General features: G+C 38.8%; 1 protein-coding gene across 9 annotated transcripts in view; it reads right to left on the reverse strand.

The window, feature by feature from the left end:
- Window positions 1-13,447, reverse strand: part of FRYL (FRY like transcription coactivator) — a 143,102-nt gene that overhangs the window by 59,416 nt on the left and 70,239 nt on the right. For 7 of the 9 annotated variants that reach the window (XM_082237969.1, XM_082237968.1, XM_082237964.1 and 4 more), the window contains 9 exons: window positions 13,143-13,244; window positions 10,050-10,094; window positions 6,295-6,398; window positions 6,053-6,161; window positions 5,228-5,314; window positions 4,376-4,547; window positions 2,895-3,027; window positions 2,492-2,599; window positions 1,206-1,443 (listed from right to left, as the gene is read on the reverse strand). In XM_082237969.1, coding sequence (XP_082094095.1) covers window positions 1,206-1,443; window positions 2,492-2,599; window positions 2,895-3,027; window positions 4,376-4,547; window positions 5,228-5,314; window positions 6,053-6,161; window positions 6,295-6,398; window positions 10,050-10,094; window positions 13,143-13,244 — 1,098 coding nt within the window. The remainder of the gene's footprint in view (window positions 1-1,205; window positions 1,444-2,491; window positions 2,600-2,894; window positions 3,028-4,375; window positions 4,548-5,227; window positions 5,315-6,052; window positions 6,162-6,294; window positions 6,399-10,049; window positions 10,095-13,142; window positions 13,245-13,447) is intronic. The other 2 variants (XM_082237965.1, XM_082237967.1) reach the window with 1 other exon arrangement.

Raw genomic sequence — 13,447 nt, forward strand, 5'->3', positions numbered from 1 at the left:
ACTTATTTATCTGTATTAATTATTATTAGCGCATATGCTCACTCTTTCCATTTTATTTTCTGTGTATACTAGGACTACAGAAAGCCAGGCAAAATATTGCCTCTAATTACACTATTGCTATGATCCTCCTACTCAGAAGCAGCAAGATCAAAGAAACAAGCAGTACCAAAGCAGTTAAGGAATAAAGGAAAAGGATGGGGAATTCAATCTCTGTGCCCCTTACAGCAAACTTTTCTAACATGGTGCCCTCCAGACCTACAACTCCCATCAGCCAGCATGGTAAAGTTAAGTAACATTTGGCATGCACCATATTGTGGAAGACTGCTTTTAAGCCTTTCTATAAGCAAGATATTAAATTGTTTCCGAAACAACTCAAATTCATCCTAAATTTCGTAACATGTTTCTTCTTCTACTTCGCTATTCCCGTGTCTACAACCTGTGCCATTCTTTTTCTTATTTTTACCAGTATTTCCATTCTGACTAGTCTCTAGTAATTTTTCTATCTGAAGAAAATATAACTTTGTGACACTGGTGGGGGTCCCCCCCCGATATAATTTTTTATTGAATTTTCTGTTTTACAATTTAAAGTATTCATTTACATCCTTAAGAAATCTATCACTTCCATCCTTCTCTTTCCATGGTTCATTTTACATATCATAAATCCCTGCATATTTTACAAAAAACTATACCATTCAGTATTCCATTATTGCATCCATCAAAACTTATTTACACTGTTGAATTTATCTTAATGCTGCCAGCGTTTTCAGCTGTACACAATTATTTCCCATATATTGAATAAAAACTTTTCAATCTTCTTTAAACTTTTAAAGTTCTTGTTCTCTTATTCTGCACATATTCTGTCAACTTAAGCTGCCATTCTTTTTTGGTTGGGACCTTGTTCGTTTTCCATTTTTAGGCTAACGAAACATGGGCCGCAGTAGTGGCATACATAAATAACCTTTTTTCACACCTGGGAATTTCAGTCTGAATTACCCCAAACAGAAAGGACTCTGGGAAAGTACTTTTAAACATTTTCCCCCCCAATTCATTATGAATCATTCCCCAATACTCTTTTACCCTTTTACAAGTCCATGTGACACTGATGTTTTGATAAATGGTGAAATATAATGCAACTTAGTCCCAAATAACTGAAGCATTTATTAAGGCATACATGCTGGCAATAGCTTCGTGCAGCACAGTTGTACCTGAGCTTCTTGGTTCTTATTTTGCACTTGGACTGCTTGTTTCCACTGATTGATTAGCTGCACTAGCATCTTGACTGCATTGTCCAGAAGTGTTGGATGAACATCAGTGACCTCACGAACAATAAAATATACAAATCCTGACAGAACATCTTCCCTCCAATCTGGAAAATCCAGCATTAATGCTTGCAACGTATTGAAAGCCAGGGCACGCAGTTCCTCATCCATGTGAATTGTCAACCTGTGGGGAACCAAAGTTGCTGTTTAGAACTAAAGGGAAGAGTTAACACATTACGGAAACATGGTTCAGGATGGGAAAGATAGATGGCAACAGTAGTAGGGAGCGTGGTGGGGCTCTGCCTGGCCTCCCTCTAAGTCACTATTGCATACCGTGACAGGAGGCAGGGGAAGCGGTGACAATCTTATATTAAGACTGTAAGCCACCTTGCAGACCTTGAGTGGAAAGGATTGTATTCAACTAAGTCCTACTCAGACTAAACCCACTAAAATCAATGGACCCAAGTTAGTTTGCATTTCTTAGTGCAGAAAGTATTGATCTGATGTGTAGAGATCTTTCCTATTCTAATTAATTCAAGAGGGGTCGGGAAGCTTCTGGAAGCTTCTCTGTGTGAAAGAAACAAGCAGAAGGTTCATGATGTTTGGGTTTCAGAGAAGTTGAATACAGCTGGCTTAAACTGGTTCTCTTATCTCTTCTGTCAAGGTCATGCTGACTATAAAAGTACAGTAAGGCCAGAAGGAGCCTGGGTTTCACTTTCTATTTCTTTTCCTTCTGGTGTGGTGTTCTGCACATAGTATGCTTAGTGTTAAGGTTTGGACTTCTTAAAAGTTATTGTAAGTTTAAGTTAAGTCTACTGTAACTGGATTTCTTATGGACAGTGCCAATCCTGAATGTATTGGATTTGTGACAGTCATGCTCATTTGCCTTCAGTAGCAGTAAAGCTCTACTAGATGAAATACAATTGCCTCTGGTCTATTTTTTGGGAATCCTGCAACGTGTTTAAGTTTTTATCCTGCTAACTATACATTAGAATCTACTCTGGATCAATATTGAGTAACTTTTAATAACAGTCAGGTCCATTCACTTCAATGGGCCTTCTCTGCATAGGACTAGCTTTGAGGACCACCCAAAAGGTTAAATAATCAATCTATTCTGCCCTATTGCAAAAATATTAATCATTCAAATAATATACTGATAATTTTAACCACAGTTTCTGAAATTCATCTTTAATACTGTAAATGGGTTTTCTCATTAAAGGTTCAGTCTCTACCTTGCAAGCAGTTCAATAAGGTCAGTTCTGCTCATGCCATCTGGAATTAGCCTTGGGATAGCAGCAATACAAGTTCTAAATAAATCAATTTTCGGTTTTCTCTCACCGCTGTGAAAATAAAGCAGGTTTAAAACCATCAAAGGAGAGTTGACATAGAGCTCATCAGCGCATTAGATACATGCATTAGGAATTCAATTGTGGATTTTAAACATTTTTGATGATAAACTGATACACATTTTATTGTAACTTGATTTCTATAGGCGCAGTTCTGGAACTGCTAAGCCCTGTTGACTACAGTGGAGCCTAACAATGCTTAACAATGCAGGATCATGCATCAACTCTCTTTCAGATATAAGGAGTACTGCAATGAATCAGATATAAGCATGATTAATTTGTTACGTACGTGATCATGTCTTCCGGTTCCTTGTTAGACATCTGAATACTAGTCATGCACATTGGCCTTCCAACTTCTTTGTCTAGATGTCTAAGGATACTGTCCAGTGCTTTTCTTACTTGAGGATAGTATATTGACATTCCTGAAGAGGGAACACAGTTCAACAGCGCTTGATCCTCAACCGTGTACTTTAGTTTAACTTTCACCTTTTTTGAGTCATACTAGATACTCATTTTTGCATTGATCCTGAAGCCACCGTTTGATGGTGAATTCCACTGAGGCTTAGTTCAAGTAAGGTGTTTTTTAAAGATAAAGGACATTCCAACGAGAAATAAATTAGCCTTGGGAGAGGCTAATCTTTTAGAACAGAGATATCTTGGTAGTCAAACAAAAACTTGTGGATGCCACACAGGTCCCTCCAACTAGGTGGGGTGTGTTCCTGATACAATTTTGTGCCCTGAAGGTCAACTTGAAGCCATAAAACTCTCTATTCTCAGGGATCTCAGATTTTTCTTGCAGTTGTAGTGTACTTTTTAAGAACTACATGTGCATAAAAAATGCAGCGCGCGCGCACACACACACACACTTATAGAAAAATCCTTGGGCTCACTTGGATTGACAAAGACACCAGCCAGGAATATAGGAGCAAAGCAGCAGCCTGTAGGCCTGATCTTTATTCAAAAGACTCTTGCAACAGGACTTCCACCCACCACATGGAAGAAGCAGCAAGAAGCCTGGAACAAAGGATAGCTCCACCTTTTATAAGTTTTCCCTTATACCCATAACACACTTAGTGAAGCATCATGCACACATCACAAATACATCATGGTTATGTCACATTATGGGAGGGGGTTTCTGGCAGAAACCTAATCATCAGGTTTGCTCCCATCTCTCCCTTGCCCCATATTTACAAGTTCCTGGGTTTCCCAGTCAGGTAATCACACTTCTTTGTCCTGACTGAGAACCTAATCTGGTTAGGGGTTCTGGCTTTGGCTACGTTAAGGACTGACAGTCAGGGAATGAATGGGTATGGATGCGTATGATAACTTTCTAGCTCTTAAACTGGAAAGCTCTGAGCAAGAGAAAGGAATGCATGGTTCATATTTCCACTTTTTATTATCCATTAATTATACTTGTACACTGCTCTTCAATGACACTTTATGGATTGAATTTGGGGGTATATTGTATTTAATTATGGGGTATCAGAGTTTTTAGGGGATTAACCAGGCTTGTTGGTTTTTGAATGTCTGGTGTAGATTTTTTCAATTTCATTGTTCTGTATGGGACAATGACAATAAATATTATCGTATTGTATCGTGTGAGATACGCACTTCTACTGGCCCTTGCAGTAATAAAAAATATGATCCACAGGCTGATTTAATTTTAAGATGCACTATTAGATTTGTTAAGAAATAAAACACTGCACTTTTTTGTACCATTATGATTCTTATACATTCCATTCTTCCCCTTCAATCCCATCACCAACTAACCTATAACTTTTGCTTCTTCATCTGTCAGAGTTTTATTGAGAAAAATTTTCTTGACCCGGAGGGTGTTTCCTGAGGGAAGTACAACACCTGTAGTTGGCATAGGTGGTTCACCGTCCTTCTGTTGTAAACTGTCTGCTATCACAAGGAAGACTCTGAGCCCTATATTCATTCTCTGCAGAAGGGAACATTTATTAGCAACCTAGGCATGCTATTGCAACTCATGTTAAGTTACATTTTACAATATGAATATTCTTCTCTCCTTCTGCAGAGGAAGTGCTCAACAGGCCAAACATCTCAACAAAACGTCTTACTAAATGACCATTAAAAGTTTGCTAACCTTTGCAAAATAATGTATTCTAAAGAAGATATAAAAACTCAAGGGTTCTATTGAGTAAACCAGGAGTGGCCTATGTGATGCCCTCCAGATGCCAATAAGACTACAACTCCCATGAGCCTCAGCCAGCATGGCCAATGGTTGGGGATAATGGAGGTTGTAGTCCAATAACATCTCGAGGACACCAGGTTGGCTAACCTATTGGTTAGCCTCAAATCAGGTTCCTGTGCAAGTCAATCCCAAAAGGACACATTGCATGCGTGTACCAACCCAGCATCTGGCAGACAAAGATGCAGTCAAACTAGTCCTGCCTACATGGATTAGGAGCATATATGCTCAAGAATATAAAGACTGTAGACAGATTCTAGATCTGAATTGTCTGAAAACATTGGCAAAGTTCTGGAATTTCTAAGGAAACGCACTGCTGTGAACCTGCTTCAGAACTGCATATGAAATTGACTGCCTTACAAACAAACTTAAAAACACAACAATTATTTTTAGCTCCAATTTTGTTTTACCTCTGGATTAATAGTGAAGGTTTTAGGTGATTTCCCAACGCTGAGAAGATCAAAAATGATTTCTTTCATTGCGAAATCCAAGCGTTCCTAAGAAGAAAATCATGTCTTCGTAAGACTTTTCGTAAACTGTAGCACATAATCAAAGCCAATAAAGTGAATATTAGAGCTTTGTGTTTTAGGATAACTGGCTCAAAACTAGTTACTATTCTTAAGTGAATTCTCTATAATGCAGTGTACCAGTATTGTTTTTATTTTAATGCAAATCATTTGAAAGCAGTAAGTTTTTCAAATGCAGATTGTTTTTAAATGCTCTACTATAGGAAAAAAGAGTTTCCAGTGATGTATTCAAAACAGTGGTGTGTGTGTGTGTGTGTGTGTGTGTGTGTGTGTGTGTCTTGCAAGCCTGCCAACTCTTTTGGCAAATAAGAGTTATGCAAAGGAAGGATTTTGCTCTTGTCAAAAAGCAACAGCTAGAGCAGTGGTTTTCAAATTTTACTCTGGAACCATGGGGTTTCCCAGAGGCTTATTATGGGTTCCTCAATGAAGATATCAGCGGCGGCAGACAGGCTTCACTCAAAGACAGCTGGCCTATCACCACTGACTATCCCTGCTACTTGAAATCAAAGGGGAGCACTGAGTGTGTTCTAGGCTTCCTTTTCAGCTCACTAATGCATAACAGACCAACATAAAGCAAATGTGCATCCTATAACATGTTTGTAAGTTCTCTGAAACTGCAACAGGTTCTTTGGTAGACAATATGGAAAGGTGGCAGATTTGAAAATAGGAGTGTTACTGTGCATTGAAACAAACTGCAGAAGGGCTCACCTGAGCAATGAATTGAATAATTTTTACAAATATGTTCAGAGGTGTGTCTCGAGGGACCACACTGCGGGAGCCTTTTGGGAAAAGTGCCGATACAATGCTCATGAGGCGGCTGCAGAGGAAACAATTGAGAGAGCCGCATTGAGAAAACCCAGCAAGAGCATTATCATAAAATAGTCACGGTACTTTTCAATTTGAAGGAAAAAGTTACAAAGGTTTCAAATATACTGAACCAAACCGCTTACCTTTGTGTCACAGTGTTGCTTTCACATTTTATTCTAATAACATAAACCCATAATAATCTATACAGCGATTCCAGTGCAACTCGAGACATTTTGGGATCTTTATTCTGTTTAAAAAATAATTTAAAAAAGAGAAATATTATGTTATGTATAGGACTTCATGTCGAATGGATATTTTAAAAACACTATTAGAACGCTAATTTAAATAGCTTACATTTCATTATTGGAAATCTATGCAGTAACGCATTTGTGACCAAGAGCCCTTACCACAAACAGCATATGTATGATGTACCGGCTGCCACACAGGGCTTCTAGGAAATGACGATGTGACATAAGCACTGATGCAAAGCAGAAGGATAATCACAGGCCTGCCCTTCTACAACACTCAGTGAGCAAGAGCAAGTGCAGTGGTCCAGATCACTTTCTCCACCCCATCCCACGAAAACTGTACTAGTATAATCTGAGACCAGGTTCTAGGAAGGCAGGAGTGGTATTCTGAGCTGGCTGAAGCACCCACTCCCCATTTCCCTCCAGTAAGACTGTCTTGGTCTCTTCTACTTTCAGGTGCATGGGGGGCTATGTTGTAGCAGGAGTGGAAGTGCCACGTGTATTGGAAGCAGGAGCATTCCTCTTCCCCTCTCTTTTGCCAATAATAGAAGCTGGCTGTTCCTTCCACAACACAACTGCTTTCAGTCCGGTCCTGGTTAATAGGTTCTAGGAAAACTACTCCCAAGTATGTGTGCATAGAATTGTAGCCTTAGGGTGCAAGTGCATTTGAGATTAAGTCCCAAAACTGCATGGGACTTACATCTAAGGAAACAATCACAGGAACAGCTTATTAGTTGTTCTGAGCCAGTGAAGGAGTGTCTTACAATTCTTACCTCCCTTGCTCCCTGTACTCTTAACTCCACAGGGCTCCCTTTCACTTGCTCACCAATAAGCTACTTCTTATTGGAAATGATACTGTAGAGTTCTGACACACAAACGACATTTCAGAAGGTGGGAGGCTTTTGGCTAGGAAGCCTGATATGGAGAGCTATAGGGGACCAGGTTTCACATAGCAGTTGTAATTTAGCAACCATATTTTTGGTGGAAGTCCTTTGGTTAGAATTATTCTACATACGTATCACATTCACACTGAGACAACCTCACTAGTTCTCAATGCTGACTTTGTTGTGCAAAGCCCTAGTGTGTTTAAATCACACATTCCTTGTTCACCATTTCTTGTCATTGTTTGCTTGCTCTGATCACCCACCTGCACATACCAGAGTTAGGAACCATTAGATGGACCCAAACTATGTTAGCTGAACTTAGGTATCACTGAAATCAATCAGAGGAGCTAACTCCAACTTCAGCTGCACTGAAATTTTAAGTATAGCTACCTTAGTTTGGACAATTATAGTTACAATTATGGTTACATACATACTAATGCATTGGGGACAATTGAACAATTATAGTTTATATATTATGCATTGGACAATTATAGTTACATACATACTAATGCATTGGGGGGGTGGATTGTGGGGTAAATTAATTAGAGGTTACTTTTCTCCATTTTCAGCTCACTTCAGTCTGACAAAGACACTCACCAAAATAAGGCATTTATCACCAAAGAGTAAATAGTGAAAATGTAGGTAAATATTTTAGCAAATATTTGGGGGTGTGAAGAAATAGCTCTTTGTTTGCAAAATTAAATGAAAACAGCTAAGGTCCCCCAGTGTTCTGCCAACACAGAATAGTTGACAGTTCTCCCTTTTTCATGTTTTTCCTTAGGAGGGACAAGCTCCTGGAACAAAATGAAGCCAGTGCTAACACGTTTTCATTCTGGTTAGGCTTCTCTCAAAAACATAAGCTATTATCCCTCTTCTAGAAGAATCATTCAGACTAGCAATCCATCAGGTACATCACTTAACATGTTCAAGAAGAAGAGTATTAATTTTTCTTACTTCATAAAAATTCATGGGCAGTCATTCACTGCAGAGCAGAAAAGACCTTATCAGTTTAGGGGGCAAAGGAGGAGATCTGAATGCTCAATAGCTTAGCAAGATGCTAGCTTTTTAATGTTGTCTGCAAGGCTTCAGGTGGAGAGTGGGAGCTATTAGAAGCCTCAGCACCTGATGTGGGCAACAACAAGTAAGTTCCAAGCTCCTGCTGCTCTCTAGCAATGTATTTAACTCCTGAGCAGATTAAGAAATCTGCCTATTTAGCATTATTTCTCTTTGGGAGACACCAGCCAACAAGGCACATGTAAAGCAACTGACTCCATGATTCACGTAATCCCAGCAGGTTCTGCTCCACTATGTACTACAGGGAAGAATTGTACAATATCTAGTCCTAAGTTGTACCTACTTAGTTTCCACATTAGTTCACTCTTTAACATTAAAACTTGAAATGAGATAACAAATACATTATTGATGAATGGAGTGTGTGTTCATGCCTGTGAGAATGGGTGAAGGGCGTGTGAGAGAGAATGAATGGATTACTGTGAGACATTAGTGTCTTGTTTTTTATGTGCACGTACATGTAGAATGGAAGAGAATTAGAATGGATGGGGTGTACGTAAGAGACAGAACAGATGATGGATGAATGGAGTGTGTGCTTGTGTATGTGAATGGATAAACTGATGTGTGGCAGGAAGAAAATGAATGAAGAATAAATGAATTGTGTGTGTGTGTGTGTGTGTGTGTGTGAGAGAGAGAGAGAGAGAGAGAGAGAGAGAGAGAGAGAGAGAGAGAAGGCAGTGATGATATGGGGGCATCAGGTGACTCTGGCCCCATCTACTGCTGGCATGCAGCAGACAGATTATCCCTGAGAGAATGTGGCCCTTGACAAAGGGCAACCACTCTTCCTTTAGAAACTAAACTCAGTCACTGCAAATAACAGCATTCCAAGAAATAGAGATTAAAAGGAAGCCAATATTGGTTCAATCCTCAGTACCATTCTCCCACTGGTGTCTTTCAAACATTTTCAATAAGTTCAGAGCAGATCCACAAATAAAGTTACGTAGTCTTCTTTCTTGATTAATGTAAACATGCTTTGCTTCACTCCCCTGCAATTGATCCAAGTCAACTACGTATAATGAATGGTGGTGGTTTTCTGTTATACTTACAAGCTACACACTGAATCGGGGAGCTCAGCATCATAAAATGCTCAGTTCAATCCAAAGCACAGGGATGAATAGAGCAGAGATTGGGAACCTGTGGATCTCCAAAGGTTGATGGACCTCAACTCCCATCAGTACTAGCCAGCATGGCCAGTGGTCAAATATAACGGCAGGTGTAATCCAAGAGCATCTGGAGAGCCACAGGGTGCCATATCTGGAACAGAGGATGCAGATATGAAAAATCATGCACATACCACCTCATTCTTACAATGCCCCTGGCACGATCTACATGTTCTCATATTGACAAGGAGAGGAGAAAGGGAGAATGTGGTATGAAAGCCATAGCTCCCCCCCCCCCGGAGAAAACTTATTTCTTTGTGCACTCACATACATGAAGCATTTTTAACAAGTGCAACAGGAATGTAATTAGCGTTAAACTATACCACGTGTGCAGCTGTTTCTTCTATCCATTGAAACTAAATCACTCCTGATTTTCCTTTCAAAGATTAGCTACTATTTCTGCAGTTGCTTCTTCACACTGTGATTACAGTTTGCATACAACCAAACAGGACATACAATGCAACAATCAACCCCCCCCCCCAAATAAGTCAGACAAAGCTATTTCTTACTTTGCTAATACAACACATTAACTTACCTGGAGAGTTTCTATTTGTTTTCTGATACTGTTGTTAGATGGCATCTAAATAAAGCAATGCAAGACAGCAAAACATAACAAACATGAGAACGGGAAGCACATGCATGTTAGATGAAAAAATAAAATAATAAAAAGCACAAACAGAAAGCTGCTTACGGGGGCTCTATTCAGCAGAAACACTTTTCTTTTTGCAGATAAGACACCACTGCCAGCTACCTGCAGTAGTGGTGTGGGATGGAGAACATCTTCTTCCTCCTCCTCCTCCTAGTGGTAATGGTGTTGCTCACCAGAACAGAGACAGGGTGGAGTAGGAGGGTAGTGAGGTTGCCACCTCCAACCCAAAGGTACCTGCTCTCACCCTGTAAGTGGCAGCACCACTGCCACCAGGAAGACACTGGTGCCACTCTGTCCCAGCCTTATGCTTATTAACTCAGACTGCAGAATTGAAGGCAAGCGTACTCTGGTCTCTGCCACTAGTCAGGTGGCCATGGCAATTTGAAGGCTCCACTCCTGCCTCCCAGGAAGAACATCATGCCAAAGGGATGACCAACCTAGCTTCATTCATGATCCAAAGGAGCTACAGACCATTTGCTTCACTCCTCCTTCTAGGAAGAACACTCTGCACCAGCTGCCCATTACCCTAGGGCTTCAGAACCAAAGGAAGATATACTCTAGTCTCTGCCATTAGCCAGGGCACCAAGGACCACTATATGTTTTTTAAAAACATAAATAAAAACCCGCCTTATATTTTCAAATTATTTCTGAAAGTGGAAGAAATTCAAATCAATTGTTATAGGCATTTGCCAACTTAAAAAAAAGAGAGAGATCAAAATCTCAATATACAGCAGGAATATTGTTGTAAATTCTAGTCTGAAAGTTTGACATCTGAGATTAAATCCTCATATACAGTTAGTACGACGCTGGTCTGTGACCGTATTAATAAAAATTCAATTCAATTCAATACAGTTAGTACTGTAAATGTTATGTGCCATTTCTGTTGAACAGAGCCCCATAATAAAATGTTGTGTTGTTAAGGGTCAACAAAACTATGTTAAAGTATCAAACACATGCTTTATGAGTTCTAATTAAAGTCCCTAACAACAGAAATTTTATGCATCCATTGCCAGCAATAAGGGTTTTTCTAAATAAAAGAAGTGAGAGATACCAGCATCCCTCCTCTATATGCTACACAGAGGAAGCTTCAATAGCAAGTAGACAGAAACAAACAAAAAGTAGACATTGCAAAATAGCTGCAAATGTGTAAAGGAAATAGACAAAACCTTGACACGATATAAAATTATATGTGGAGATGATCCTACACTAAAACACCTAGCTGCTAGATTTTGAATGTTTCACTATTATTTATGTAGTTTAAAACATAGGTACAATTCTGAAGTTTTCACAAAGGCAGCTGCAAGAAACACTTATAACAAGATGAAATACAAGACTCCAGTTGTTAATATCAACCTATCACCAGCAGAAATTCATTAAATATTTTGCCTGTATACAACATAAAATTCTTGTTAAATCCATTTTATCAAAGGAATGAAAATATATATACCCTGTGAAGTCCTTTGAATTCAGTAACAGGGAAAACATGTTTTCAGCTCTTCCACTGAAATAAGCATGACTCAAAAGTGGTCAACTGTGGCCAATTTCACCGTAAGCAAGTCTTTGGACCGTACCCTAACAGTATGGAAATGGCATGTTTACTAAGCCCATATGACTGAACCCACACCATTCTCTATAACAAAGTGATATAGAAACCATGTAGGAAGGCAAGATTATGCTGGAGAACCATCTTATACATAACCATTCTAGTCTCTGATGCTGGTGTGTTTCTTCATGTAGAATGCTCTCCCTTGTTGTCTTAGATGGGTGACATAAAGTGCACTTTGATGCATGAACAGGGCAATATCCCCCTCTAGTGACAGATATTCATGCCTCATGGAGCACTCAAGAAGGCCCCAAGATCATGAGCATAATAAATTGGTCACGAATGGTTTGTTGCCTGAGCAATTTAAGTTGGGCTGGGCCTTGGTGTACCTTTAATAGTTAACTTGCAAATAGCTAGGATCTCAATGCGTACGTTATTTAGACTAATCAAATTAAGCAGATGGAAAAATTCACAACATTGGAACAAATATAGTTTCTTGGTTTGTAGAATTTCAGTAATTAAAATGAAAGTCCTCCCAAAATTTATTTTCATCTTCCTGGCTTTAATGATTCCCATTCCACAGAACTTACTCAGTAAGAGTCAAACATTTTTAATCACCTCTTAATCACCAAAGAATTGGCCTTAATAAAATGCAGAAACTGAGATTAGAGGGATTGCAGGCACCAACATAAGAATTGTGGATTGGTGGAAGAAAGAATGGAAGGAAAGACATGATGTAGAGCAAGAAGGAATGTGATTTTTTCTTGAAAATATTGTATTTTAAAAACAACAACAAGATAAGCAAAACAGTATCAAGTATTATTAAAATTTGGTCTAAATATCAGGATCTTTATCCCAGAAATTTCACCTCATCTCTTCAAGTTTACTCTGATTTTATGGAATAAGTAATTTTACTGGGTGGAAAGTAACATATCTCAAAATTAATGCATGTAGCTTTTTGACATTTGATCAGAGTAAATAAAAATTTCTGGAATTTATATCTAACATCGATATTTACAAAGCTAAGAATAGGTTGCTGTATCCAACTAAGTGATACTCAAAGCAGACCCAGTGAAATCAATGGGTTTAAGTTAGTCAATGGGTTTCAACAGATACAACCCATGATTATGATTCAAAGGCATGAGATTAGGAGGAATCTGACAGATTTTAAATCTCTATTATATAATGAACTCGCAGGTAAAGATATTATATCAAGGAAATATGCAGTTATTGATAAAGCAGGAAATAAAACCACAGAGAATCAGGACTGAAATTATGCAGATTTCATTTATTTTGCTAAACATGACGATAAAGGGGAAGTGTCATAAAGTTATTTACCAATGGTATTTTATTGCTGAAAAAGGTTCTGCTGCATGGGTGGAGATCTGCTGCACTCACACACAGACATTCATAAATATTAAGAGAATTATCCTTACCTTTAAATGGGACAAACAGTTCTGCAGGAAGATATGCCAATTATTTAAAAAAAACTGCTTCTGACTGACACACAACAAGCAGGTGATCAGTGGATACAAAGCCTGTTTGAGGAGGAAAATAACTTGTCAAATTTATCTTTCAGAATTACAGCATGCAAGAGAATAATTGAAAAAATTCCATACGGAGTTCTGCGGTTTAAAAAGCTGTTTCACTAAACTTGGGGAAGGGGAATAAATCAAACAATCCTCAAATCAAATAGACTACAGCTTACTGCTCTACTTCTCAGTCATTCAACTACTGAGTC

Source organism: Podarcis vaucheri (genome assembly GCF_965113315.1).
Source record: "Podarcis vaucheri genome assembly, chromosome: 9".
Taxonomy (NCBI): Eukaryota; Metazoa; Chordata; class Lepidosauria; order Squamata; family Lacertidae; genus Podarcis; species Podarcis vaucheri.